This window comes from Hemicordylus capensis, chromosome 2 (assembly GCF_027244095.1).
Source record: "Hemicordylus capensis ecotype Gifberg chromosome 2, rHemCap1.1.pri, whole genome shotgun sequence".
Taxonomy (NCBI): Eukaryota; Metazoa; Chordata; class Lepidosauria; order Squamata; family Cordylidae; genus Hemicordylus; species Hemicordylus capensis.
This window is the reverse complement of record NC_069658.1, coordinates 120,617,704-120,644,214: the sequence shown is the minus strand read 5'-3', so window position 1 is coordinate 120,644,214 and position 26,511 is coordinate 120,617,704. Positions and strand designations below refer to the sequence as shown.

At 42.6% G+C, this 26,511-nt stretch overlaps 1 protein-coding gene and 1 long non-coding RNA gene across 6 annotated transcripts in view; one reads left to right on the top strand and one right to left on the bottom strand.

Moving 5' to 3' along the window:
- The window catches only part of ADAMTSL1 (ADAMTS like 1), a 786,832-nt gene that overhangs the window by 635,502 nt on the left and 124,819 nt on the right, over nucleotides 1–26,511 (bottom strand). For 4 of the 5 annotated variants that reach the window (XR_008315783.1, XR_008315784.1, XM_053294215.1 and 1 more), the window contains exon 1: nucleotides 16,320–16,564. The exons of the other annotated variant lie outside the window; for it this stretch is intronic. Coding sequence is in view for 2 of the 4 variants with exons in the window: in XM_053294215.1 (XP_053150190.1) it covers nucleotides 16,320–16,475 (156 nt within the window). In the remaining 2 variants the exon portion in view is untranslated. Of the gene's footprint in view, nucleotides 1–16,319; nucleotides 16,565–26,511 lie in introns of those variants that run through there. 5 annotated transcript variants of the gene reach the window in all.
- On the top strand, nucleotides 16,211–23,416 carry LOC128344316 (uncharacterized). Its single transcript, XR_008315787.1, has 2 exons — nucleotides 16,211–16,270; nucleotides 23,214–23,416. It is a non-coding gene; the product is annotated as an uncharacterized LOC128344316 (long non-coding RNA).

The following is a 26,511-nucleotide window of genomic DNA, read 5'->3' as shown; positions in this document are numbered from 1 at the left end:
GCTTATGCTGTACATCTTCCTTGAAAACTAGGTCCAGCTTACATGATTTGGCAATGAAGGTAACGAATTCTCCTTCCTTTGCAACTTATGGTTCCATGCGCTACCGAAATGTGTTCTAACCCACCCAAGCATGCAATTGCTGGAATGTCATTAGTGTGTACCTAGACTGTAAGCCTCTTAGCCTGAAGACCCTGTAACAATTCTTTTTTCTTTTTGGCAATAGCACCTTCTACCCTGCATATACTAGACAATTGATGCAGGTACTTCTATTCAGGGAGGAAGATGTGAAAGAAGGGCTCTCCTTGCAGCACTATCCACTAAGAGCTTCCAAAATGGCCTAGAGAGTGTGTGTTCCACCTAGACAGCAAACGGGAGTTTCACCCTGCATCAAACACAAAGGTCAGAGTCAAGAATAAGCTGCACACCATGGCAAATGAAAAATATGCCCACACAGGGTTCTGCCAAGTTCCAGCAAAAGACACCTATATTACAGCCTATCAATATTCCCTACTGGACAAGTCAGGGCCAGCTACTTCAAGGGCCAGCTATTTCAGCAAATGGACAGAGTCACATGTCTGTCATTGCCTGACCACCAGCCAGTGGATTCACCTGTACTGCAAGAAGTTATCCTTTTACCCTGCCTGTTAGAATCTGCTCTATTAGAATCTGCTCCATTGCAACAAATTAGACCCTGGACTGCTCACGAACTGATATTATCATGTGTTCCTCTAATCTGCTGACATTAAATGGCTGGCCTGAAGCCTCGCATTTTAAGGAATTGCTGCCTTGTTTTACTAGATGTTGCTGCCTTGTTTTACAGCATTGAAGATAGAGTATGGAGCATGCAAGTTATATCTCATCAAGGTCAGACCTTACTTCTTTAACAGCTTCACAATACACACCCTGGCACAACCAGAATTAAGGCAGCATTCTGGAATTTACATGTGGTGGCCTAAAATTAATGCTCCTCTGGAAGACTTAATGAAATCATGTTCTGTAGTTCAACAACTCAGGGCAGTGCCACCTGATGCTCCTTAGTATGGTAAAGCATAGGTATGCCTTTACATTGACTACGCCACCCATTTTATTGGTACCATGGTGGGTGTGCATTCTAAATGGTTGAAGGTCTTCCCAGTTACTACATCTGCCACCACTGAAGAGCTGTGTATGTTATTTTGTACTCATGGACTACCCACACTATGATGTTGGACAATCATTCCATGCTCACCAGTACAAAGAGCTCTTCACTATCAATAATATCTGTCAGAGCATGTTATCTGTCTATCTATCTGTCTGTCTATCTTTCTATTTCTATATTTCTTTAGAAATATTTCTATACCACCTGACATATGCATCCCTAGGTATGTTCACACTGTACCATCCCTCCACAAATTGGTTGGTGCAATACAAGCTGAAAACATCACACTTAAGTGGTCAAAGACCCACACTTGTCAGTCACAGACCCAACCTTGCAAACAAGAATATCTTGCTTCCTAACCACATATTGCACAACACCACTGCCACTGATGGGTACCATCTATGAATCAAAGGCCTTTCAGGAAGGCCAAGTAGTTGCATAGGTTCCTGTTATCACAATCTGGAACACTTTTATAAACAGACCAGGTGGATGGAAAGATTGTGAAATGACATGTGAATGATCTGCTGTCATGAACAGGGAGACAGAAAGTAATCCTACAACATTATCACAATACTACCCAGGCTGACAAACCTTGGGATGAGCACAGAGCATCTCCTGTGTTCTGCAGAGATGCAGATGAGCTGTTAGGACTGGTGTCCATTATTAAAGCATATTCTTTTTAGAAGGTCATGTGGCCACATTTGTGAGACACTTCAGCCAGTGCTGACTTCCCAGCCTGGCTGGGAACATGTGTCTCTGCCTTTCGAGGGCAGGAAAGGCGCTCCCAGCCATGCTGGAAACCCAGCGTTGGCTGAAGCGCCTTGTTAATGGGGCTGTGCAGGCCCCATTTTGACATATGGCCTAATGTCAGGCACAGATGTCAGACACAGGGGGCGTGGCTAATGTGCCTAGGGGCCAACGGCAGTGGGTTGCACCCACACTGAAGCTGCCAGCTTCCTATGCACCTGCTTGAAAGCTAGGCCCGGCTTACATTATGTGCTCCAAAATGTCTCCTTGCCCTTGAAATATGTCTAATCTCTCTTGCTCCTCCCAACCTTCCTTTCTGAAAATGGATTCACAGTTTTCCTTTACAGAAGGACCATGACTCCTTTTTTAGTGTCCTGTGAAGGAAATGTGGCTTTGTGCTGATTATTTTCAGTCCTTAAACAGCCACAATAGATGAGTCTGGTTAATGTATTCATCGAAATAAATTATTTAAGCTCCATTTCAGCCTCTCTTTTCTCAAGGAACAAAAGCAACAAAAAGTGATTTGCACTCAAGAATTACAGCATGAAGTGCCCCTTCAGACAAAGCCACCAGCAACTTAACATCTGAGACAGACATTAGCAATGATGGGGATGTTATTTGTAAAGCATGCACACGCCTACACTTGACCCACAGTGTTTTAACAAAAGAGAAAGCCAATATGGCCCCAGCAAATGGAGTGGCAAAAAAAATGCAGAATGTACAAAACACGCCAGTGCTTCTGCTGCCAAGCAACCTTGGCTGAAAAAAATATGGGCAGCAGACTGTGGGAAAGAAAGATGAACTCATATAGGAGCAAACAAATCAAACCTTTACATCTACTTTAAAACCATGCTTATTAGAACAGTCTTGCTTGTGGCCCACCAATGGTCAGCGAACACAAAAGAAGCAAAGATAAGCCTGTGCGAATTGCATTTACAACAATGTCTCCCACTTATCTTGAGCCTTAGCAATGCTGTAAGACTAAGAATTGTTTTTAATAAGAGTTGCCAACAAACTTCACCCAAAGCAAAATTCAAGGCAAATTTGGAGATTCCTGCTCAGGCAGAAAGCTTCCAGTGAAACTGCAAAGTTAAGACTAGCAACATTTCTCAAGGGGGTTTCATATATGTCCTATATTTGGTATTTTAAGTTGATTAAACAAGTCTTTTACCAAAAAACAAACAACACGCCCCCCCCCACCCCAACATTCTGTTTTGCCAGTTTCTCTCACTATAGGCCAGGATACAGACACAAATAGAATTTCATTATGAGGACATTAGCTTCTGATTATCTCTATCCATTATTTTTCTCTTTTTCAGTGACTCACAGCTATGTGATTCCTATTTATCCATACTTTTGTCTTCTTGAGCACTGGTAAAATGTCTTTCATATTGGGGGCATAAAGGGGAAAGCCTCTAAAAACAATCCATCCATTCAGCAACATCAAATGATGAGATAGGCAGTAAACACACACTCATACATTCATGACTGGCAAGGAGGAGAGGGAGAGAGAGAGTGCGCCAGCCTATGTGTACGCTGTTGTGGACCAGGTTTATTTGCTTTCCTCAACCGCTGAATATCAGGCTCACACTGGCTGCAGCCCAATTAAGTATTCCTAACACAAAATATGGGGGTAGACTTTTCCTTACTATAGAAGCTTGCCAGGGTCTACTGATAATGCCCATAGGAACATAGGAAGCGGCCATATATTGAGTCAGACCCAGGGGTGTAGCTATAATTGAGCGGATGGGTTCAAAGACCCTGGGGGCCCCATAGCTCCACCCCTCATTTTCATCACTATCTCCCTTAATCTGAGGGGCCGCTGTGGAGAGAAGGGAACACAGGCCCCCTCTCTCCTAGCTAGGTCCCTGGTCAGACCACTGGTTTATCTAGTTTAGTATTGCCCACACAGATGGGCAGTGGCTTCTCCAAAGTTGCAGGCAGGAATCTCTCTCAGCCCTATCTTGGAGAAACTAGAGAGGCAACTTGAAACCTTCTGCTCTTTCCAGAGTGGCTCCACCCCCTGAGGGGAATATCTTACAGTGCTCACATATGGTCTCCCATTCAAATACAACCAGGGTGGGCCCTGCTTAGCTAGGGGGACAAGTCATGCTTGCTACCACAAGACCAGCTCTCCGGGGTTAGTAAAGGAGGAGGTTATGAATAGGTGAAGCATTATTATTTTTGTTAGTGGGCAAAAAAGTTCATTATATAAACTTAAAGACCTGCATTACTGGCTGGGATCCAAAGAGCTACTCTAGGCTTTAGGCATGCTCAGTTGGGCTTTTCTCCCCCCCCCCTTCTCTTTGAGCAGGAGATTTCCATGCCATATCACGATCTGCTTTTGAAAGTCCCCTCTTTTTCCAGTGTGATTTGCCATATGGCTTGAGGAGGAGGGGCTACTGTTTGGGAAACACAAGACCAAAGGTCCCCATGAGCACATGGAACTAGTTGTTCCATTCTTTGGATCCCAGCCATTGCATGTTCAAGTAAATCCTCCCCCTGCCCAATTTGTGGCAAGCTAAATTAGAATCAATGTTCCTTTACCCAATGCAAGGCGGAGAGATACGTTTCATCATATCTACTACAGTATCAGCTATTCCCCACTAGTCCCATTATCAAAAGGAAATGTGCATCATTTAAATAATTTCATTAAATCCATCTTTCCGTGAGAAAAGTATTGTTATCTCGAGTTTAAGGGTCTTTTTCCCATGCTTGATTTTTATGTCTCTCCCCCTCTACTCTCAAATATGTGTTTGATGGGATGGGATTTTTAATGTTTCCTGCCAATGCTAAAACTGGTTTTAATAACTGCTGCATCTTTATTTCTTTTTAAAAATTCTATACAGTATGTGGATATAGGTTGTTGGGGTGTGTTTTTTTTATGATGCTGGAGGTTTTTCTTTCTCTCTACAATTTTGGTATGCTATAATCTTTGTCACATGTGTTATTAATGAAACAAGTTGGGTCACACTCTTGCAATCTGAGTCTTTAACTATTCTCAGATCCTTGTGCAGTAAATACAGAATTTACTTTCTCTTCATTATGATGGTGGTACCGTATGGGGTGGGATATATATAGAGAGAGAGTAAGAAATTAAATTTATATATTCATCTGATGCAATCAATTAACTTCCATTTAGTCATTTTGGAGATTTGGTTCAAACTCTGCTTTAAAATACAATATCTATGGAAGATTCATTTCAAAGAATTATATATGAAGGATAAATTCTAGTAAATGTTAAGCACTTTTATGTCTTACTGATTTAAATGGAAAAAATAAGTAAATGCTTAGATCTCCCGCATGGGACTCGAGAGGGCATTCCCAGCATGCCCTGCAATAAATAAACAGAATAGTTGGCTATGGGGGAGGGGTAATGGCAAATGTCTTATTTAAAGAAACACATCAACCAGGATGCAATTACATATTACATAATTATTGTTCATCACACCTTTTGGGAGTTGGACCAAAAACAGTGCTAAGAGATTACCTGGCAAATTGCCAGAGGTGCCATATGTTGTGTACATGAAGAGAAGTTGGATAATGTGGACACTACGCTGCTAGGATTACAAATAAGCTGTAAGAAGAATCCTACAACAGGTTCTGGTTGGGCACAAACAGAAGAGAAAAGGGTTTGAAGGAAGGGACAGAGACACATGGCATAGGAAAAGGTTCTTCTGTTATTTCAAGAGATACTTTTATGGTTTTATGATGTCCCTTTACAGTGCTCACTATCATATTCAGCCACAGTATTGCTTACATATTTATTTTTTAAAACAAACATGTGGTGTGGTATGACGCATGTGCAAGAGAAGGATTCAATAAATTGCATAGAATAAACCGAAATGTTTTCAGCTCTGTTGCCATTGCCAAAGGATTCTGTCATTTACAAAAGCTACATGAAGGTCCCAGAATTCTCAGAAGTATTTTGTCATTCTTCAATGCAATTGATTTTTTTAACTGGTGCAAAATAGTTTCTGAATGTATGATCAGTAACTTTTGGCTTGTATGTAACATTAAAAAGACATTCTCTTTAATCCAGATAAAGCTGCCAATTACAGGGAGGTAACAAAGATTTAGATAATCTTCTTTGGTACCTTCTTTTGTTACAGAACAAAATGATTTTGTTTTGTTTTGTTATAGAACAAAAGAATCTGGATGCCTCTGAGTACCAGTCGCAGGGAAGTAACAGCAGGAGAGAGGGCATGCCCTCAACTCCTGCCTGTTGGCTTCCAGCAGCATCTGGTGGGCCACTGTGTGAAACAGGATGCTGGACTAGATGGGCCTTGGGCCCATTCCAGCAGGGCTGTTCTTATGTTCTTAACTTCCAGTGCTACAGTAGCTGGCTTTTTTCAGCATTCTGTCTTTATTGATCTATTAATCATAACATCAAAACATTTGCCATCCATCTGAAATTTGACATGGAGACTACCTCGTGTTTTTGCCCTGAGTCAGTCTTGGAAGGGCAGAATATAAATCAAATAAATAGATTGACCAAATTTCATGAAAATTCAGTTAAAATGGTTGCACGATAGTAGTTCAAAAGCTTCGTTTTTGAGGTGCAAGAGTCCCATCTTTATGACCTTTTGGCACTTCAGCAATACCCTTGATCGCTTGACATAATCTAGGGTCTTCCTGCCTTCCTTTGGTTTGGTGAAGAACTCTTTATTCTTAGTCTAGAACACTCCTCACACTCCAGAAACATTTGGAAAAAGCAAAAACATGTTGCAGAGGGTTGGTTATGTGTTTCTGATCTTATTAAGCACTTCCAGAATGCACAGAAGCCCTCTTGCACAGCAGAATAGCATAAGCACAGGTGGATGGAGGAGTTGTAGGAAGGGTGCTGCTGTATGCCCACAGACCATAATTACATGTGCCCTTCTTAAGTCAGTATGTCAGCTGGTGTATTCAGTACAGGCCTCAAGACTGGTGTCTAAGGTGAAGTAAATCATCAAATGTCACACACACACACACCCATCCCCATCTGATTGATTGGCTGGACATTGGTGACTGTCTGTCCATAGCCTCAGTGTTGCACTGGAAGGAAAAGGAAGTGGAAAGGGGGAGAAGAGAGCTCTGTTCTTAGGGCAAGAGCATCTCCTGTGTGACTACAGGTAGCAGCAAAGTGATTGGGTGGCTGGGGTAGCCATCCCCAAATTTGCCCTCCTTGAGTTCACAGCTCAATACATTTCACTTCAAGTGGCTCCATGGAATGGTCACTCTTGATGTGTGTGTACCTTTGTGCAAGCTGTTGTGAAAGTGTTCTGAGATTTCTGCCATGGCTTCATTTGATTTGCAGTTTGGGATAACAGTGTGTCAGTGAAGTGAAATTCTGTCATCCACCGGCCCCCCCCCCCAATGTTTATGGAATTTGTTGATTTTGATTTTTTTTAAAAAAAATTCAGTAAAGTCCTAGGATCAAAAATCCATCTGGTGCATGGAGTCTAAGTTGTAAGTGATGGTGCAGAAGATAAGGCACTTAATTTCGTATTTCTATGCTTTTTAGTACATGACTGAATTTGTAAATGCTTTAACTTGTGATCCTATCATTACAGTTTTCAGGATGGCTTTTTCTTGGCATGTAAACAAACTTGTTTTCAAATATAATAAATGCTAATTTTTCATGCAGTAAACTCACAAGACTAACAAATCCAGTTATTTTTCTTATTTTGATAGCTCAAACTTTGACAGGTTTTCTTTGGCTCTAGGAACCAGCTCAAAAATCTAGGAGCCAGACTGCCCTCTGCCTCCAGTGGGGCAGACTCAAAGACTGACTGCTTGCTTCAGCAATGCTCTCCATTCCATCGGCGGTGGGGAGAGGGATGAGCTCCTACACTGATTAGTCTCTCCTTCTGGGCACATTCATCTGGGTAGGCAAGTGAAGGATGGATGTGACCAGGAGAAGGAGTGAACAACCTGCCACCATCTTGCTTGCTCACTTCTCCTACTATTCATGTCCATCCATTACCCAGCTCAGGTGACATGCTTAAGTTTCCAAGCACCATGGGGATGGAGCTTGAATCTGGGAATGATTGAGCCCTGTGACAGTTGGACTGCTGTCACTGTAGATGTTTTATAAATATATGGTAAATGTTCAAACAAAATACCCTAGCTACTTGTCCCTACAATCAGGCTCTGTACCAAAGGACTGGAATCTAGCTAATGTAACTCCAGTTTTCAAAAAGAGATCCAGGGGAAATCTACAGGCTGGTTAGCTTAGGTTCTGTGCCAAGTATACTAATGGAAAGCATAAAGACAAAATTGTTAAACATACAGAAGAACAGGCCTTGCTGAAGGAGAACTAGCATGTCTTCTGCAAGGGCAAGTCTTGCCTCATTAAGCTTTTGGAGTTCTTTTATCCGTGTGGATAAAAGGTGATCCAGTTGACATAGTATACTTGGACTTCCAAAAAGCTTTTTAGAAAGTTATTCACCTTTAGAAAGTTACTTTTGAGTAAACATAGCAGTCATGGGATAAGGGGACTAGTTCATGTGTGGATTGGTAACTGGTTGAGGGACAGGAAACAGGAGATAAGAATAAATGGACACAGGGGCATCTCTAGCATTAGACAAGGGGAGACAGTAGTCTCAGGGCCCCCTGCTTGAAGGGCCATCAAGAGGCACGGCACATGACTCCCCACCCACCCATTTTGCACCCCCTATTGAGTCTCTTGAAGATAGGCACTTCAGCAGTAGCAGAGAGTTTTAAAAAGGGTTAACTTTTTCCCCAGCCCTATTGGTTCTCCTGGCATCTTGTGCTCCTCCCCAGCTTGGAATTTGTATGGATATGGAACTGCAGAGCCCAAGAAGCTGGCTGTTGGCTTGTTGTTCTCCCTCCAAGAACGAAAGTAAGAATACATTTTGTAAAAATCAACCCTTTGCTGTTTGTTTGGTTTGTGTGTGATTTGTTCCCCTTGGTCAAGCTACCTGTTGCCCACTCTCTACCCCCCACCCCCATGAACCGTGTGTGTGATGTGAGAGAAGTCCCATCCTGTGTGTGTGAGAGAGAGAATTCTTAAGCTTTTTTTTTTAAAATTCAAAGTATGCCAAAACTATCCTAGCGCAAACTTGTAAGAAAAACCCTCCACATCCCAACAGCCTTGTTGTGAGAAAATTAGTGAGTGCAAAAGTATTTAAAAGCTTTGACAAGAATGGTGGGGGGGAATGCTCTGACAAAATGGATCTGTTTTTGGTTTTGTTCCTTTTTATTCCTGAAGTTACACTGCTTATAGCTCTAATCTGGTCTCCATGTGTGCATCTCCCCCTGCCCTTATTAAAAATATTTATATGCTGCTTTTTTAGCAACAGAGTTCTCACAATGGCTTAAATAGCAAAATATGAGAAAATGGTTTTCTTAACATGTTTCCCCTTTTAAACATTACTATTTTATTTTATTTTGCTTGTGCTTGTAGCATGCTCCCCCACCAAAGGTCTATTTGTGTACTGTGTATAGGGGTGTGCACGGAACCGCACAGCTGCGGTCCGGCACTGTGGGGTGGGTTCCTTTAAGGGCGGGGAGGGTTTACTTAGTCCTCCCGCCACTTGTCCGCCTCCAGCGCTCGTATTTATTGTAAGAATTGGGGCGGCAGGATACCTCCCTGCCGCCCCTTGCCCCTCCGCAATGCAAAAGGCTCCGGCAAGCCTTTTGCGCATGTGCACATCGCGCACGAGCTTCACGTCTCCCCGACGCCGGAGGCCCGGTCTACCTGGCCTCGGCCCTTGCCGGCGGGTAGACCAGGCCTCCAGCGTCAGGGAGACGTGAAGCTCGCGCGCGACGTGCACGTGCGCAAAAGGCTTGCCGGAGCCTTTTGCATTGCGGAGGGGCAAGGGATGGCAGGGAGGTATCCTGCCGCCCCAATTCTTACAATAAATACGAGCGCTGGAGGCGGACAAGTGGCGGGAGGACTAAGTAAACCCTCCCCGCCCTTAAAGGAACCCCCTACACCCAGACCGAACCGGTCCGGAGGCCTTTACAATGGCCTCCGGACCGGTCTGGATCCGTCCCTAACTGTGTACACTTGCTTCAAAATAAGGCTTTGCAAATCAGTTCACAAGAAACTCATCTTTAAATTGCACATGAAATGACTGATTGTCTCTAAATTCTGCAAAATTGGGGTAACTCCATATATGACATTCTGCTGTCCTATTTGAAATCAAAATGGTGGCTTTTCTTTCTGTAGTGTATAGACACACTATACATTGTATATATACTGTAGTATATAGACATACACTATGGCTGAATATGATTTTTTTTTTTTTTTGCATACGATTTTCTTGCTTAAATGAAATGTACTAAAAAGATCAAACTGAATTGCATGCTGCTGTGATTGCTGTAAAAAATGCTATTTGAATGTACTTCTGAGTAAATGCTTAGGATTGGAGTGCTTGTGGCTAAAAGTCATATATATCTATATCTATATGAATGAATGACACACATCCTGTTCTTCCTCCAAAGAGGTCAGGGTAGTGTACATGTTCTTCCTCCCCACTTTTATCCTCACAATAATCCTGTGAGGCAGGTTTGGAGTGGAGAGAGAGAGTGTCTCAGCTAAAGTTCCACAGTGAGTTTCATGACTGAATGGGGAACGCAAGTCCCCCAATCCTAGTCTTGACACTCTAATCAATACACCACACTGGTTCTCAGCTGTGTGTGTAGGATACAGGAGAAATATGATGCAGGAGAAAAAGGAGATCAATTTTTAGCTGTGAAACAAGCTAGTGGGGAGGAGAGTATTGAATACCTTTAAGAGTGCATGAAAGAGTTTCATTATCAAAATGTGGGGAGGCTGTGGGCCCAAGCCCTGGATCTTTTAAGGATCTAGCAACACCTTTGTAAGAGAGAGAGGAAGAGTGATAAAATTTTCCATGCAAAAGTTGGTATTAGCAGGTATGTTCCGAATTTCTTCTAAAAATAAAAATAAAAACCCAATCTTTCCCTGAGTCTATTTTAGTGTAAAAAGTAGTGAATTCAGCTAATTTAAGGGGGGGGGGGAGAAAATGAATGAGAGAAAGAGCAGAGAGGAGGAGGAAGATAGGTGGTGTGAGGTGGGCAGAAGGCTATGTATGGCTCAGGTACATCAGAATCTAATCTGGCCCACCACCAAATTTTAGTTTGACACCCCCTGGCATAGTGCATTTGCAAGAGAGAGAAAATCCAAGCCCCAATTTTTATAGGGGGGATCTTTTATGGGGAGAATTCTTGTTGCACCCCCTGTAATGTCCTGCTGGATCCACTCCTGTGAACTAGATTCAGTGTGAACTAGATATTCACCATATTCATAATGGAGATGTGAGTGTGAGTACACTATATATTGTGAAGTGTGTGTGTGTATTAGCGAGGGGCCCATTTTAAAATCTTCTCTGGCCCATTCCAACCTTGCTATGCCCCTGAATGGCCAGTTTTCACAATGAATGGAAGTAGAAAGTGGTGTCCCCCAGTGATCTGCACAGGGACCAGTGCTCTTTAATTTGTTCAAAAATGATCTAGAAGTTGGGATAACCAGGAAAGTGGCCAAATTTGCAGATGACACTAAACTATTTAGAGTAGTAAAATTCAAAACAGATTGTGATGAACTCCAAAAGGATCTCTCCAAACTGGGTGAATGGGTGACAAAATGGCAAATGTGATTCAATTTAAACAAGTGTAAAGTGATGCATATTGGGGCAAAAAAATCCCAACACAGTTATGGAGTCTGAGCTCTCAGTGACTGATCAGGAGAAAGAACTTGGGGTCATGGTGGACAGCTCGTTGAAAGTGTCAGCTCAGTGTGTGGCAGCTGTGAACAAGGCAAATTCCATGCTAGGGATCATTAGGAAGGGATTGAAAATAAAAATGCTAATATTATAATGCCCTTATCCAAATCTATAATACAGCCACATTTGGAGTAGTGCATACAGTTCTAGTCACCATAACTTAAGGACATTGCAGAACTGGAAAAGGTACAGAAGAGGACAACCAAGATGATCAGGGGCCTGGAGCACCTTCCTTATGAGGGAAGGCTACAGCAACTGGCAGAGGCGTATCTAGGAAAAATAGTGCCTAAGGCAAGCACTGAAACCCTAACCCCCATGCCCCAAACATCCATCTTTCAGATAACTTTCAGATACCATAATATCAGCTCAGAAACACAAGTCAGGCTCATTAATTAACAAATCTTTTAATTTACAAATCATGGCACTAGCTGAAAATTATAACTGCACCTTCCTTATTTATTTATGTTTGTATTTATTTTATTTTAACATTTTTAATATCCCACTCTTCCTCCTCCTTCAAGGAGCCCAGAGCGGTGTACTACATACTTAAGTTTCTCCTCACAACAACCCAATGAAGTAGGTTAGGCTGAGAGAGAAGTGACTGGCCCAGAGCCACCCAGCAAGTCTTATGGCCAAATGGGGATTTGAACTTGGGTCTCGCCAGCTCTCCCTCACATCTGTGTAGGGTTGGAAGCATGGCAGAAAATAAGAACCCCTCTGGCCCTCCTCCCCCACTTCAGGTTCCGAGGAAAGGAGTGTGTGTGCGCACGCGCCCAGGCAGGGGATCTATCTATCTATCTACTCACTTCGATATTGCCATGCTATAACCAAGCCACCCCTTTTATAAAAAAAACCCATCCCTCATACTTAAAGCATACAGGTGAAACTCGGAAAATTAGAATATCGTGCAAAAGTCCATTAATTTCAGTAATGCAAATTAAAAGGTGAAACTGATATATGAGACAGACGCATTACATGCAAAGCGAGATAAGTCAAGCCTTAATTTGTTATAATTGTGATGATCATGGCGTACAGCTCATGAAAACCCCAAATCCACAATCTCAGAAAATTAGAATATTACATGGAACCAAGAAGACAAGGATTGAAGAATAGAACAATATCGGACCTCTGAAAAGTATAAGCATGCATATGTATTCAGTACTTGGTTTGGGCCCCTTTTGCAGCAATTACTGCCTCAATGCGGCGTGGCATGGATGCTATCAGCCTGTGGCACTGATGAGGTATTATGGAAGACCAGGATGCTTCATTAGCGGCCTTCAGCTCTTCTGCATTGTTTGGTCTCATGTCTCTCATCCTTCTCTCGGCAATGCCCCATAGATTCTCTATGGGGTCAGGTAAGGCGAGTTTGCTGGCCAATCAAGCACAGTACACTGTATACTTTTCAGAGGTCCGATATTGTTCTATTCTTCAATCCTTGTCTTATTGGTTCCATGTAATATTCTAATTTTCTGAGATTGTGGATTTGGGGTTTTCATGAGCTGTACGCCATGATCATCACAATTATAACAAATTAAGGCTTGACTTATCTCGCTTTGCATGTAATGCGTCTGTCTCATATATCAGTTTCACCTTTTAATTTGCATTACTGAAATTAATGGACTTTTGCACGATATTCTAATTTTCCGAGTTTCACCTGTACATAAATTAAGCGAACGTCTTGTTTCTTTGTTCTTCTTAATAATGCCTGCGCTTACATGCTAAGTACACAAGCAATTGCCAATGGGACCCATTTCTTAGGCTAAAAAAAAATCCTCAAACATATACATCATAATAAGCTTGCTGTGGGGTGCCTGTCGTTTAAAAAACCCCAAACTTTATAAGTATAAAGTAAGAATTCAGACAAGTCTCTATTTTTGCCTGCCTTTTTAAAAAATCATTCTTATTCTGATCTGTGATATGACATATACCCACAAAACATGGGTTTGCCCATCCTAGGAGGGAGAGCAGCTAATATGTGTACAGAGCCTGTGACACTCCATGGTAGCTAACAGATCAGAGGAAGACTATGCTGCTTATCTCTGGGGCGAGCAGGAGATGGTTTCAACCACCATACTCCTTTTTGGCATCTCTTTCAGTCATACCAAAATATTTCATCCATTGCTGTGTATTGGGGGGGAAATGCTTCTTATTACAGTAATAGGCAAATAGGTTCTTCATAAGAGCCTATTAATTAATTTATTATTATTATTATTATTATTATTATTATTATTATTATTATTATTATTATTTTACATTTACTATGAGTTCCTCTTCTTGAGTAAAGGATGTGTAAGAAGAGATGGTCTCTGTATAGCAATGCACTTGCTCAAAAGGCAAATAGCTGGGAACCTAAAAGCCATTTAGCTTATAAATCTTAATTGCCCACAGTCCAATTTCCTGGGAATAAACTAGATGTCAAATCAACAAAGCACATAGATTGGTGTTGCTTTTAGTACAAGGCTAGTGTTCTCTTACAAATATGCTGTCAGACTTTGCTAGGGTGAGGTAGGAGATAATAACTTGTGCTTCCCTGCTTAGTATTCATCTTTCACAAGCAGCTATAGTTGTGCAAATAAGGAAAAATAATGCAAATAAGGGCATTTATGCTAGTTGTGTAGCAGGCAAAAACAATGTACTAGTAAAAAGCCTTTTTATTTGTATTATATTTATTTTGCACAGCTAAGAAAAATAGATGGGGTTTATTTATTTCCTTCAGATTTGACCAATTTTCATATTCCTGAACAGTTTGGTGTGCACATTTTGTTTGCACTTGCTATATTGTGTGTGTTTTTAAACTTATATTGTACTCATCCTTTGGTATATGAAAAAACCAGGCAATTATTCACAAATTCTTGTGAATAAATAATTGCTTGCCTTCCCTTCCCCTTTTCTAGGGTGGATTGCATCCTAGTTTCTCAAACTGTGAGTGTGGAATGCAAGTTCTGCTGCAGACATATGCTCTGCCCTTGAGCTATGGCCCCATGTCCCTTGTTTTACTGGATCAGATGCAAAAGGGAGGGGCTGCTCTTGGTCTGTTTAGGAAGATTGCTCTTCCTTCCCATTTATCTGGTTAACAGACATGAATGGTAAAGGGAGCTCTCCTTCTAGCAGGAATCTTATTGTTGACTTGCAAAGGAGGCTGTCTATTTATCCTTGGGACTGATTTACCTGACCACTTTGGAGATGGAAAAGTCACTGTGTGATTACTTTCCCCACCGAAACCTGCAATATAGTAATAGGCTTGGTTGCCTGAGGGGACACACCCGGTGGCTGCCGAGAGCCAGAGATCGGGAAGGAGGGGAGGGAAAGGAAGCAAGCAAGGGAAAAGCCAAGGCGAGGCTCCCTCCACTCCCGGGGGGTGTGGGGGGGACAAGAGCCACTGGAGGACTTGCTTGCTGCCTCCGTTCCTCCTTAAAGCCTCTCTGAGGAGGCAGCAGGCACTAGGCAGCTAATGTAACAGCATATATTGTAAAAAAAAATTAAAAATCCACAAGAACCAGATAACTAAGGCAGCAAATGCAATTTGGCATGCCCTGCCCTCCTCTATGACTAGGCGCGGTCACACCCAGCCCACCCCCCAGACAAGGACTGAACGCTGGCCGGGTCCCTGCCTTAGTTAGCATCGCACCGGGCTGCCTACCTGCACATGAGTTTCCTAACCCTAACCCCAGCCCCCTGATGGCACCCTGACTGACCCTCCAGGGACAGACTCTTTACATTTCCCATTGCACCGCAGCGGCGGTAGGCGGCAGATACTAGAGCGACACCAAGGCCTGCCATCTGGCCTGGCATAGCAAGGTCCTTGCACCCCAGTGGCAGCAGGTGGCGCACGTACCACCAGAGCAACGCCGAGGCCTGCTGTCTGGCCCAGCGTCGCTTCTCAACTGTGAGGCGTGCAGTTGAGAAGCGACGGTAGGCCAGACGGCAAGCCTCGTTGTCGCTCTGGTGGTACATCCGCTGCCTGCCGCCACCGGGGTGCAAGGACCTTGCTCACCACCGCCCGCCCCACGGCCATCGCAGTTGGGAAGCAACGCCGGGCCAGACGGCAGGCCTCAGCGTTGCTCTGGTATCCGCCTCCCACTGTTGCCGTGCAGTGGAAAGGAAGGTCTACTTGCTCACACACCCCCATGGCCATTTCCTCGCCCACCCACGGATAAATATACACTGACGACCCGCCCCATTGCAGCCAGCACAACTTCCGGGCCGGGGTGCAGGCAGCAGCGGCGAGGATGTGCGAGGGGGCGCCACGGCCCAGGGGAAAAGGGCAGGACGATGGAGGGGAAGGCCGCTTTCTGCCTGCTGCCCAGGGGCGAGAAGTGTTGAGGGGGCGCCGAGTACAGGCCGCCCAATGACCCACTAGGGGGGAAAGGGCAGGAGGAGGGGGAGGGAGGCTGCTCTCTGCCCGCCGCCCAGGCATGGCATGGGCCATGCCGCCGCTTTTTCAAGCTCAGGGTGGGGAGCGGTGGCCGCACCCACCACCCTCCAGCCCAGCTGCTGCCGCTGCCCCCCGCCACCCACCCCACAGCCATCGCCACCCACGGGGCCCCCGCTGCCCCGCCACCCCGAGACATCCCCCGGCCCCAGCAAAGAAGAAGCCAGCTCTCAAACCTTGAAGCAAGCCCACCACGCCCCGGTATTTTAAAGAATACATCAATTATAATAATTATAACACACACACACACCTGATCCTCCTGTGTGGACACTTTATTGATGATGGTGGTGATGTTGTTGTGCCAAAGCAGATCCTCCTTCCTCCCCGCCTCGCATGGGAGCCACAGCCAGCAGCAGCAAGCAACACAGACATTCCTTGCTCTCTCTTTTGCCTCAGACAAAAGCATGTTTGTGCAAGGCTACGAGAGCAGATCAACTCGCGCATGTGTGTGTGGGAGGGGGCAGGGAGTACCAGGAGGAGGTTGTCATGCAGCCAACAATGCCGCAGGTAGCAAGGGGCGCCCAGCCCAGGCCAGCCAGAGCCAAGCGCGGGGGGGGGGGGGCGCACCTCGCCGGCACGGCTGCCTGAAAAATAAGTTGGGTGGGGTGAACTCGTCATGCGGCCAACAATGCCACAGGCAGAGAGGCGCCCAGGCCAGCCAGCCAGAGCCAAGAGCTCGTGGGGGGGGGGGCGTCGGCACAGCTGCCTACCTGAAAAATAAATTTGGTGGGGGCGGGGGGGCATGGCACTTTTGCACCCCCTACCAAGTGGCACCTAGGGCACATGCCCTGCCTCCCTGCCCCATTGTTACGCCTCTGGCAACTGGGGCACTTTACTTTGGAAAGGGAGCTACAGGGAGACATTATCAAGGTATATAAAATTAGCATGGAGTAGAAAGAGTGGACAGAGAAATTTTTCACAACACTAGGACCAGGGGTCATTGCATGAAACTGAAGTCTGGGAAAATTAGGGCCAACAAAAGGAAGTGCTTTTTACTAGCCTGGTGACTATAAGAAACCTCCAGCCTCAGAGACAAGATGCCTCTAAATAACAGTTGCAGGGGAACAGCAGCAGGATTGAAGGCATGCCTTCAACTCTTACCTATGGGCTTCTCAGAGGCATCTGGTGGGCCACTGTGTGAAACAGAATACTGGATTAGATAGGCCTTGGGCCTGATGCAGCAGAGCTGCTCTTATGTACGAATTTTACAACCGACCTGCTTAGCATACTTCAGCGTGACATAGTCATTTAAATGATTATCATTATTATTATAATTAATTATTATTTATTCGATTTCTATACCACTCTTCCATAAATGGCTCAGGGCGGTTTACACAGAGAAATAATAAATAAATAAGATGGATCCCTGTCCCCAAAGGGCTCACAATCTAAAAAGAAACATAAGATAGACACCAGCAACAGTCACTGGAGGTACAGTGCCAGGGGTGGATAGGGCCAGTTACTCTCCCCCTGCTAAATAAAAGAGAATCACCACATTAAAAGGAACCTCTTTGCCAAGTTAGCAGGGGTTTATCATGACATTGCAACGCCTGAAAAAAATCCAGTTAGGATTTGTTTATACATTTCCGAGGATCTGAGATTCTACTAGTAATATTCTGGGACAATCAATCAGAAGGTTCTCCTCAATTCACCTTTTTGCCATAGGATAATGCAGCATAAATAATACTGAGATTAGTGCCTCAGTTACACAGTGATGGGTGGAGTTCATAATTAACAGCAAGCAATCATTGACTAGAAAGTATTCTGAGATAATAGAAGAGGAGACGTGGAGGGTGACATCCTGTTTCCCCAGCTGGGATTGTTTATTTGCAAATATCAGCCTCACCCTTTGAAACCATCCCAAGGACTTTAATCATGGAAGCAAGTGCTTTATTAATTACTATTCAGCTACAGTCACTGGCATGCTACAGTATCAGCTTGCCATAGAAAAAGCTTATTAATATGCATTTACCTTTGTTGATTGCATAAATTCTTGAAATCTAATTTTAGGCATCTTTGTTTAGGGATCAGGGTTTCTTGCTATGAAGAATATGCAGATACAACCAATATACTCTGGAGGATGGCATTTATTTTAAGGGGTGTTCTATATCTATGGGTAATTTTTAAAAGTGGTGGTTGTTTTTAAAAAATGCGTTGTCATTACAGCAGTAAATGTCCTTTGTAAAAAAAAGATCCTATTTTTAAAGGCTAACTTATCCTAAAACCTAAAGTTAAGGCTGCAATCCTATATACACTTGCTGCAGCATATAGAATTTACTCATGAGTAAATTCATTGCATTGCAAATGCATTGCATTGATCTGTATGTTCTGTATTTTGGAGGGGATCTGAGAATGACAGAAATAAAGAAAAAATCAGGAGGTAGTACATGCAATCAGTCAAAATCACTTGTAGAAATTTTCCTTTATTAAAGATGGAGGGGATTAGTGGGGAGCAGGAAGAAGGGGCTAAACATTATTCAGGAACTGGAATTTAAACACAGGCATATGGGGATGAAAATACTTAAATCCTGAAAGGCAAGCTAAGAACTAGGAATGTGAGTAGTTTGGCCTGTGCTCTGTCCTGATCCAGCTTTAAAGACTTCAGTGTGTATCTCTTCTTGAAACCAGAGTTGCATTTTAAGGACTTTAGGGTTCGTGGAAAAATCTCTGAGCTCTATCCTATCTGTATAAGCCTGGCAAGAATTACAGAGGAATATGTCTTGATCTAGAATTCTAAAGGGTGGCTTTTGTAAACACTGAGTTCCATTCATAGCTGATGTTTAACCCAATGACAGCCTTCCTTTTTTGTCATTTTCTTTTGGTGAGATGGGGTTTATCTGGGCTATAATTTTATAAGAGAAATGGCCAAAGAAATAAATGTTTTTTAAATATTCTGGTCAAAGACCAGATAAAGATATTGATTGCTAGCAGCTCATTTTCTGCATTCTTTTTTAGCATTATAGATGCTTAAATATGCATACAAATTAGATGGTTTTATTTTGCCCTAAGACGACAATATAGAGCACTGCAAAGAGAATACAAGTTTCTCTAGTCCACATCACATGAATAAAACTAGCAGTCTTTGTTGTGCAATGTTCTACTAAAAAGTGATCAGGGGATCTGCCAACATAAAAATAACCCCATCTTTAGCAACTTGTAGCCTGTGTTGTAGGGCCATATGAGCAGTACATATAATAGCACTGGTGAGTAGGTATTCAGAATGTCTCTGTTGTGCTAAAGAGGCATGGGAGGACCTGTATCATTAAACTGAGGAATAAAAACAACACTATACTATTGCAAGCGCTCCTTTCAAATCTGAAAGATCATTTACTAATTGCATGTCGGAACATTCTATCAGTCTTAAAATCTAAACCATCCAACCACTCATCCACCCACCCACCCCACACCTCACAGAAGCATAGAATGTTAGAGATGTATGGAAACTTGTAGGCTTTCTAGCCCAACTCCCTGCTCAGTGCAGGGAGTTGCTACAGCATCCCTGGCAGATGGAAATCTATATTCTGCCTGAAAACCTTTAGCAAAGGAGAGCCCTCCGCCCCATTTAGCTGTCAGAAAACTCTTACAATTAGGACATTTCTCCTAATTTCTAGCCTAAGTCTACTCCCTTGTAATTCCAGCCCATTGGTAATTCCAACTCATGGCTGCCCCATGAGCAACAAAGAACAAGTCCACTCCATCTTCTATATGACATCCTTCAAACATTTGAAGACAGCTGTCATAGCTTCCTTTCGTTTTCCCTTCACTAGGCTAAACACTCCCAGCTCCTAATAACCTCCTAGGACAGTTTCCAGAACGCTCACAACCTTTGCTGCCCTCCTCCTGTGCTTAAGCCGCATTTAACCAGAATAGCTATCTATCCTTAAATATGGTTTAACCACAGCAGCTTAGCCAGGATTGCCTGGAAATACTGAGGCTGTTCTCACGGCCAGCCTGACCCTGCCTGGGCTGCCCCAAGCAGGGTTAGGCTGGTCATGAGAAGCAGCAGGATCCTCGCAGATCCCTCTGCTCCATGCCCACCTAACCCCCTTAACAAACCTGGCTTTTAGCTGAGGTTAAGGGTGTTCTCACACCCCTAACCTGGCTACCGGGTATCATGTGATTCCTTGGGCTACGTGCAGCCTGAGTCACAGAGACGGGTATATAGAGCACCTGTCTGAGGGAGGAATGCCCAATGAAATGTGTGTTCTGCACGTTGTATCGAGGGATGCCTGGAGGCCAGAACAGCAAGTTCCAGCCCCAGATTCCTTCCGCCCTGCTCTGTGCTTTAGAGAGCAGGGCTGTCTGTGTGGGAGGCATGCTGATGAAGGAAAGTTCGGTTGTCTGGGGGGAAGGTAGCTTAAGTGCAGCCTTCCTCCGCGACCCTCCCAGCCCGCCTAGGATGAACATGTGACTCACCTCTTTGGCGCAGCGATCCTGGTTAACTCTTTAACCAGGATCACTGTGATGTGTGAATGCAGCCTCAAATTTTATTCTTCACTAATGTCAGTACAAACCTTCAACTATTTCCTTAAAATATAAAAAGCCAAAATTTATTTTGCACTTCTCCAGAAGATCTTTGAAGTAGTCCTCACACTTTGTTTGAAGTCCTAGAGTTAAGTTTCTGTTGCATGGCAGGAATTATTCTTCATGTGGACTTTATTACATAAGCTGTCCTCAGTATTCAAACTTAAAAGCAGTAATGAACTCAACTAACCTTTTGGCTCAGTTACAAAATTGATTTTAAAAATCTTTAATACAGTTTTCACAACTGGCAGTCTTTAGACAAATAATGAAGTAGTCAAAAAGTAATGGTACCCTACACGTACCTATAATATGATATCCTAAGTTATTATTTTTAAAATAAAAGTAAAGAGTAACTTTTTTAAAAGCTAAAAATAATTGACTAAAGACTTCCTCAGGCAACCCAGTGGTAGTCAATATAAGGCCTGCATGATACCTCCAATTTACTAGAGGGTTTTTTTCCTCTCTAACCCTGGAGCTACATATGGTAATTGATCCATAAACTAGTTCATGCAGGATGAGGGCTGTTTTTCAAAGTGGAAAGCACTCTCTTGCTAGATCTGGCTTGTGGGACTTATGGTGACTACCTACAACTTCTTCCATTCACCTAAGCACACAGGTTTAAGCTCTTATAAGCTCATGTAGGTTTCTTGGATATTACAATATTCTTAGCCATCTGTGCAGGCTTTTTCTTCTTTACTTAGTGGAATAAAGATGGTTCCCATTCTATAATTTTTATTTTACAAAACTGATATGTAATCACTAGAGTGCATTCATATTTTAATAATGCAAGAAACAGGTGTGCAAGAACAAGATTCCCATTGGCACTGTTCCACTAAATATGATTTTTATTGAGGATTTTTTTCTCATCTGAAAACATTCTGATTTCAGAATACTAATTGGATTTTTAAAAAGTTGTTTTAAGAGTGCAGGGAAAAGAAAAGGAAATGCATGATGACTGCAAACCTGGAACTTTTAAAATTGCCAGTGCTTTACAGGGCATACTTAACTTTGGAGAAAAACACAATAATCACAGTGTTATTTCTTATATAGAGACATTACTATTTTGTGAGGAAGCTCCAGTCCATATTATTGTTCTTTATGAAATTCTATAAGAAAATATTTTTGTATGTGTGTAGCCAAAAATCACATGAATAATGAAAAATCTCTCACTGTTTTAATGCTTTCTTAATAGTTTCCATCTCATTCATGAAGCCAATGTGCTAATATTTTACAACACATTTGCATACTCACACATACAGGTAGAGAAAAGACCAGAAACCACAACAGAGCACTGTGATAGATCAGATTCTACACTTATGGGCTCTTGTAAAATGCTGTGAAGACCACACCAGCTTTCCATTAATCCCCAATTGCTAGGTCTGTGCAGCCTAAAAATGTCCAATCCAATCTGATCCAACCCAAGAGAGAAATTGTTAAGAGGGTCCACATGCACCCCCAAAACTGACGGGTGAGGTCATGTTGGATTGGAAATCCAACAAACATTTCCCAACATTCCTTTCACACCCAAGTTAAATGGCCAGCAAGCCGCCTCTTTTAAAATGGCCTGCACAGCACTTTGCAGCTGAGAGGTGACTTGCTTGCCATTTAACTTTCAAATGGCCCACATAAGAGGCACTGAGCTGGCCATTTAAAAGTTAAATGGCCTACAACCTGCCTCTCAACTGAGGAGAACTGCATGGGACATGTAAAAGTTAAATGGCTAGTGCACTGCCTCTCAGTTGAGAGAAAGCTCAATCGCCATTAACTCTGGTCTGACAGGAATCTCAGAGCTCCAGCTGAGTTTCAACACAATAGCAAGTAGCTCAGTCTGAGGTTCTGACTGTTGGGGCTCCCTGCTGTCATGTCTGAAATTCTAATAATAAGTGACAGAGTGCATATCAAGTCCAACATGCCTGTTGGGCCAAAACAAATGCACAGCCCTACCAAGTACCAAGGCTGGCTAGAAGACCGTTCAAGTGATTTTGTGTCCCTTTCCTAATGGACAGATATGCTGTTTGCCTCTTTGCATTCTTTTCCCCTAGCTTTTTCAGACTTCTCCTCATACATTTACATTGCTCATCAAAGTCTTTCTCCTTGTACATTTGCCTTGCTCACATTTCCTTTATCTCTACACTTAGCTACCAGCCTTCAATGTAGGTTCTTTAACATTGACCTTGGATTGTCTGAGTTTGTGGCTTATCTTTACACAAACCCTGTTTTGATAGCTTCTTTGGAAAGACTTCCTTCTTCCAAGGTACTACCCTTGGCATATCCTGAAACTCCTACCCTGATCCTGTTGGGACTTCTTACATTCTGCACAATGGTCCTAACCAAGATTGGCCATGGTTTAGTTGCTGACAATTCTCCAGGGTGACTTTCATTTGCATGTGTCATTCTCTTTTACTTTTATCCACGTACTATGGATATTGGAGCAGTACATAGTGGAACTGTAAATTTTGGTATAATTTCCATTAAAAGTATATTAATAGAAGTATGCCTAGACAAAAGTGCTGCTCTGGTGACATGAAACTTCCTGGGGGAGAACATGCAATGCATTTGGACTAACAAACAAAAAGGATTGCAAAGTAGTTTCAATTCTACTTTTGTTTTACTCTGACAGATTCAGCATAGAAGAATATATTCACTTCCACTGGCCTGTGGAGAAAGGTTCAACAGCAGCCAGCTATCCTGCAGCTAACAGGAGAAAGAGAGGCAGTGGCACCTTTTTGCCTTACTAGGAATAGTTTCATTTTGTACCACATGTGTTGGATACCATTGCAGCCTCCACCCCCAATTAAAACTAAAACTATCTTATGGACTGCTGATGAATACCTCCCATTTCCACATCATAACATTCTAGTACAGGAGTGTCAAAATGTGGCCTTCCAGCTGTTGGTGGCCTACAACTCCCATCATTTCCAGTCACAGTCACCAGTAGCCAGGGAAGATGGGGGTTGTAGGTCAACAGAAACTGGGAATAGGGATGTGCATGGACTGTTTGGTGCAGTTTGGTCTTAATTTGGACCAAATTTGAACTGAACTGTGGATATGCAAACTAGTTTGGTCAAATCGATTGGCTAGGCCAATCTGTTCAACGAACCAGTTTGAAGCAGTTCAAAGCAGTTAGAAGTCAAACTGGCCTGGCTTGCAGCAGTCCAATTCGTGATTGAACCAGTTCTGCACATCCCTAACTTACATGCAGCTAGGCTCTGCACATCCCCAGTTCCAGGGGTGTAGCCAATATGCTAATCTTTTACAATGCATGCACATACTCACACAAACAGGTAGAGAAAGACCAGAAATAAAAAAAGAGCACTGTGATAGCTCAGATTCTAAAATAAACCAAGATTGGTAGGTTCAGACATTACAACCAATCTTGCCTTATTTTAACCTAGATAAGAAGTTGATGCTCATGCGAGGTTCCACATGCTGTCTGAATCAGCCCAAGGAATAGTAGAAGTATATTGTTGGGGCAGAATATCTTCTTCTGAAAACAGAAAGTTATATAAGCAATACATATAATTAGTCTCACCACAATATTTTCAATAAATAAAATTCAAACATTATTCATAGGTTAGAACTACTCTCATCTAACAGTGTTCAGTGTTATTAGATTTTCAATGAACTATCAGTATTTCTAAAAATCCAGACTAATTATCTTCAGTGAGCAACAGTTCAAAATCTTGTCTGATCCTTGTAGTCATTCACTAATCTGAAAGAAAAACCACATCTATTGTGAGAACAGTTATAAGGGGTAAGGCGCAACTCCCCTGAGTTGAAAACAAGGAGAGGAAGCATTTGTTCACCACATTGAATGTCATTCCTTAGAGCAGTGAAATGTAAAAAAAAAACCCAGAGATGATAAACAGAGCCATGTGGTTTCTACTTAATGAAAACCAAAAGGATGTCACAGCAGAAGAATGGGAACTCATCTTTAGCACTTTCCCGTACGTGTTCCGCATAAAGGCAACGCCTCAGCTTTCTGTGGGATTTACTGATCCAGCAGCATAGCACACACACAAAATGTTGGTATGAACAATGGGGTTCCAGAACAATGATAAAATCTGCCACCATTCAGTCATAAGGCCTATAGTGGTTGGTTTCCTTGGTACAGGTCAGCAACAAGTGGCTACTATTGAAAGAGGGAACAAGGAACCATTAAATTAGGAAAACTACCTCATTGCATCCAAATTGGAAGAACATGTAAGATGCTATAGGAAGACAAGTGGAAAATCAAATAAAATTTTTGAAATGTTAAATTTCTCAGTTTTCATTTACAAAAACCATGTTGATTAACAGATGGGAAAGTGAAATGAAAGCAGAGGTGTAAAAAATTGCTCTAGAGATTAGCAGAAGATGTACATTATAGTTTTTAGAATACTAGTGTTCTGCGTTGAGTATCAAATGGTAGCAAAGTTTGAAGTAAACTTTATTAAAAAGAACCCAATTACACTCAACTCAATGATTCTTGTTCTCATTTAGCCCCCTTCTGTCCCCCACAAATCTGAAAACTGCAAGCTGCATAAGTGCACATATGGTAAGGTGGGGGAGTAACAACGAAGGTAACAAGCAGGGGGCTTCTCTTGATATAGAGGTATTACTCTGAATCACAATAATGTGTAGTTCTATTTAATTTATTTACTTACTTATTTAATATTCTTCCTGACTCCAAAGGTACTAGGTGGTTCACAAAAATAAAGACAACAAAAACAAGACAAACTCTTAAAATTTTGTACACCAGTCCTGGCTTTAAAAAACTTCTGAAAGAGGACATACCTGCCCCTGAAAGCATGTCACATCCTTGGATGTGACAAACACTGTCACATCCAAGCCCCTGAAAGCATCAGAAACCAGGTTATTTAGAGCAGCTTGTGGCTGATATAGAAAAAGTTACACTCTTTCATAGGCAATAGTCCTAGGGTCCTTGAGACTTGTTTGTGATAAAATGGGATATGCAGGTTAACCCCGTTATCTGCAGGGGTTCCTTTCCACCCTGCAACCATGGATAATGGAACTGTGGATAACGGGGCATTAAAGTCAATGTGAATGGGTGGTTAGGTTCCTGAAGGCTGGAAAATGAGCAAAAAAGAGCCAAAAATGAAAGAAAGAAAGAAAGAAAGAAAGAAAGAAAGAAAGAAAGAAAGAAAGAAAGAAAGAAAGAAAGAAAGAAAAGTGAGATAAAGTGGCCTACCATGCTTTAGCTGTCCAGGAATGCCCCCCAACTCCATGTCCCAATTGCTCATTTTTTCTGTGAAAATATCTTCTTTTAAAACAAACCATAAAGTGACTCTGTTTCTCAAAATGGTGGCCTCAGAGGTCATTTCCAGCCACCGCGGATATGTGAAATCAACCCTTTTAAAACCGGGTTGGGGTTTTTTTTTTGGGGGGGGGGTTTGCATATGCCGAGGTTGGGTGACAATTACTGACTGTGGATATGTGGGACTGGGATAGCAAGGTTTCCCTTTCATTCTAATAAATAATAGTAATAAATAATCCCAATCAAAGCATTTTGAAAATAGTGGAAGTGTTAGGTTGTATATAAACTGAGCTAATATTGTCAAGGCAAAATGAATTTTGTAAGTGACTGCTGTACTTTGTGGCTTTAGCATTCTTTCAGTTTTAGCTAACTACAAAATATACATTAAACCAGTGATTCTCAAACTTGGGTCCTCAGGTGTTATTCGACTTCAACTCCCATAATCCCCAACCAAAGGCCACTGAGGCTGGGGATTATGGGAGTTGAAGTCCAATAACACCTGAGGACCCAAGTTTGAGAATCACTGCATTAAACAATTACATTGTTGTAGGGGCAAATACATGGTATGGATTGTCAAAGAATGAACAGAAAATGAATTAACAGTTGGGAATTGCCAGGAGAAAAAGATTATACTTTTTAATAAATTGCTTCAGTTTGGAAA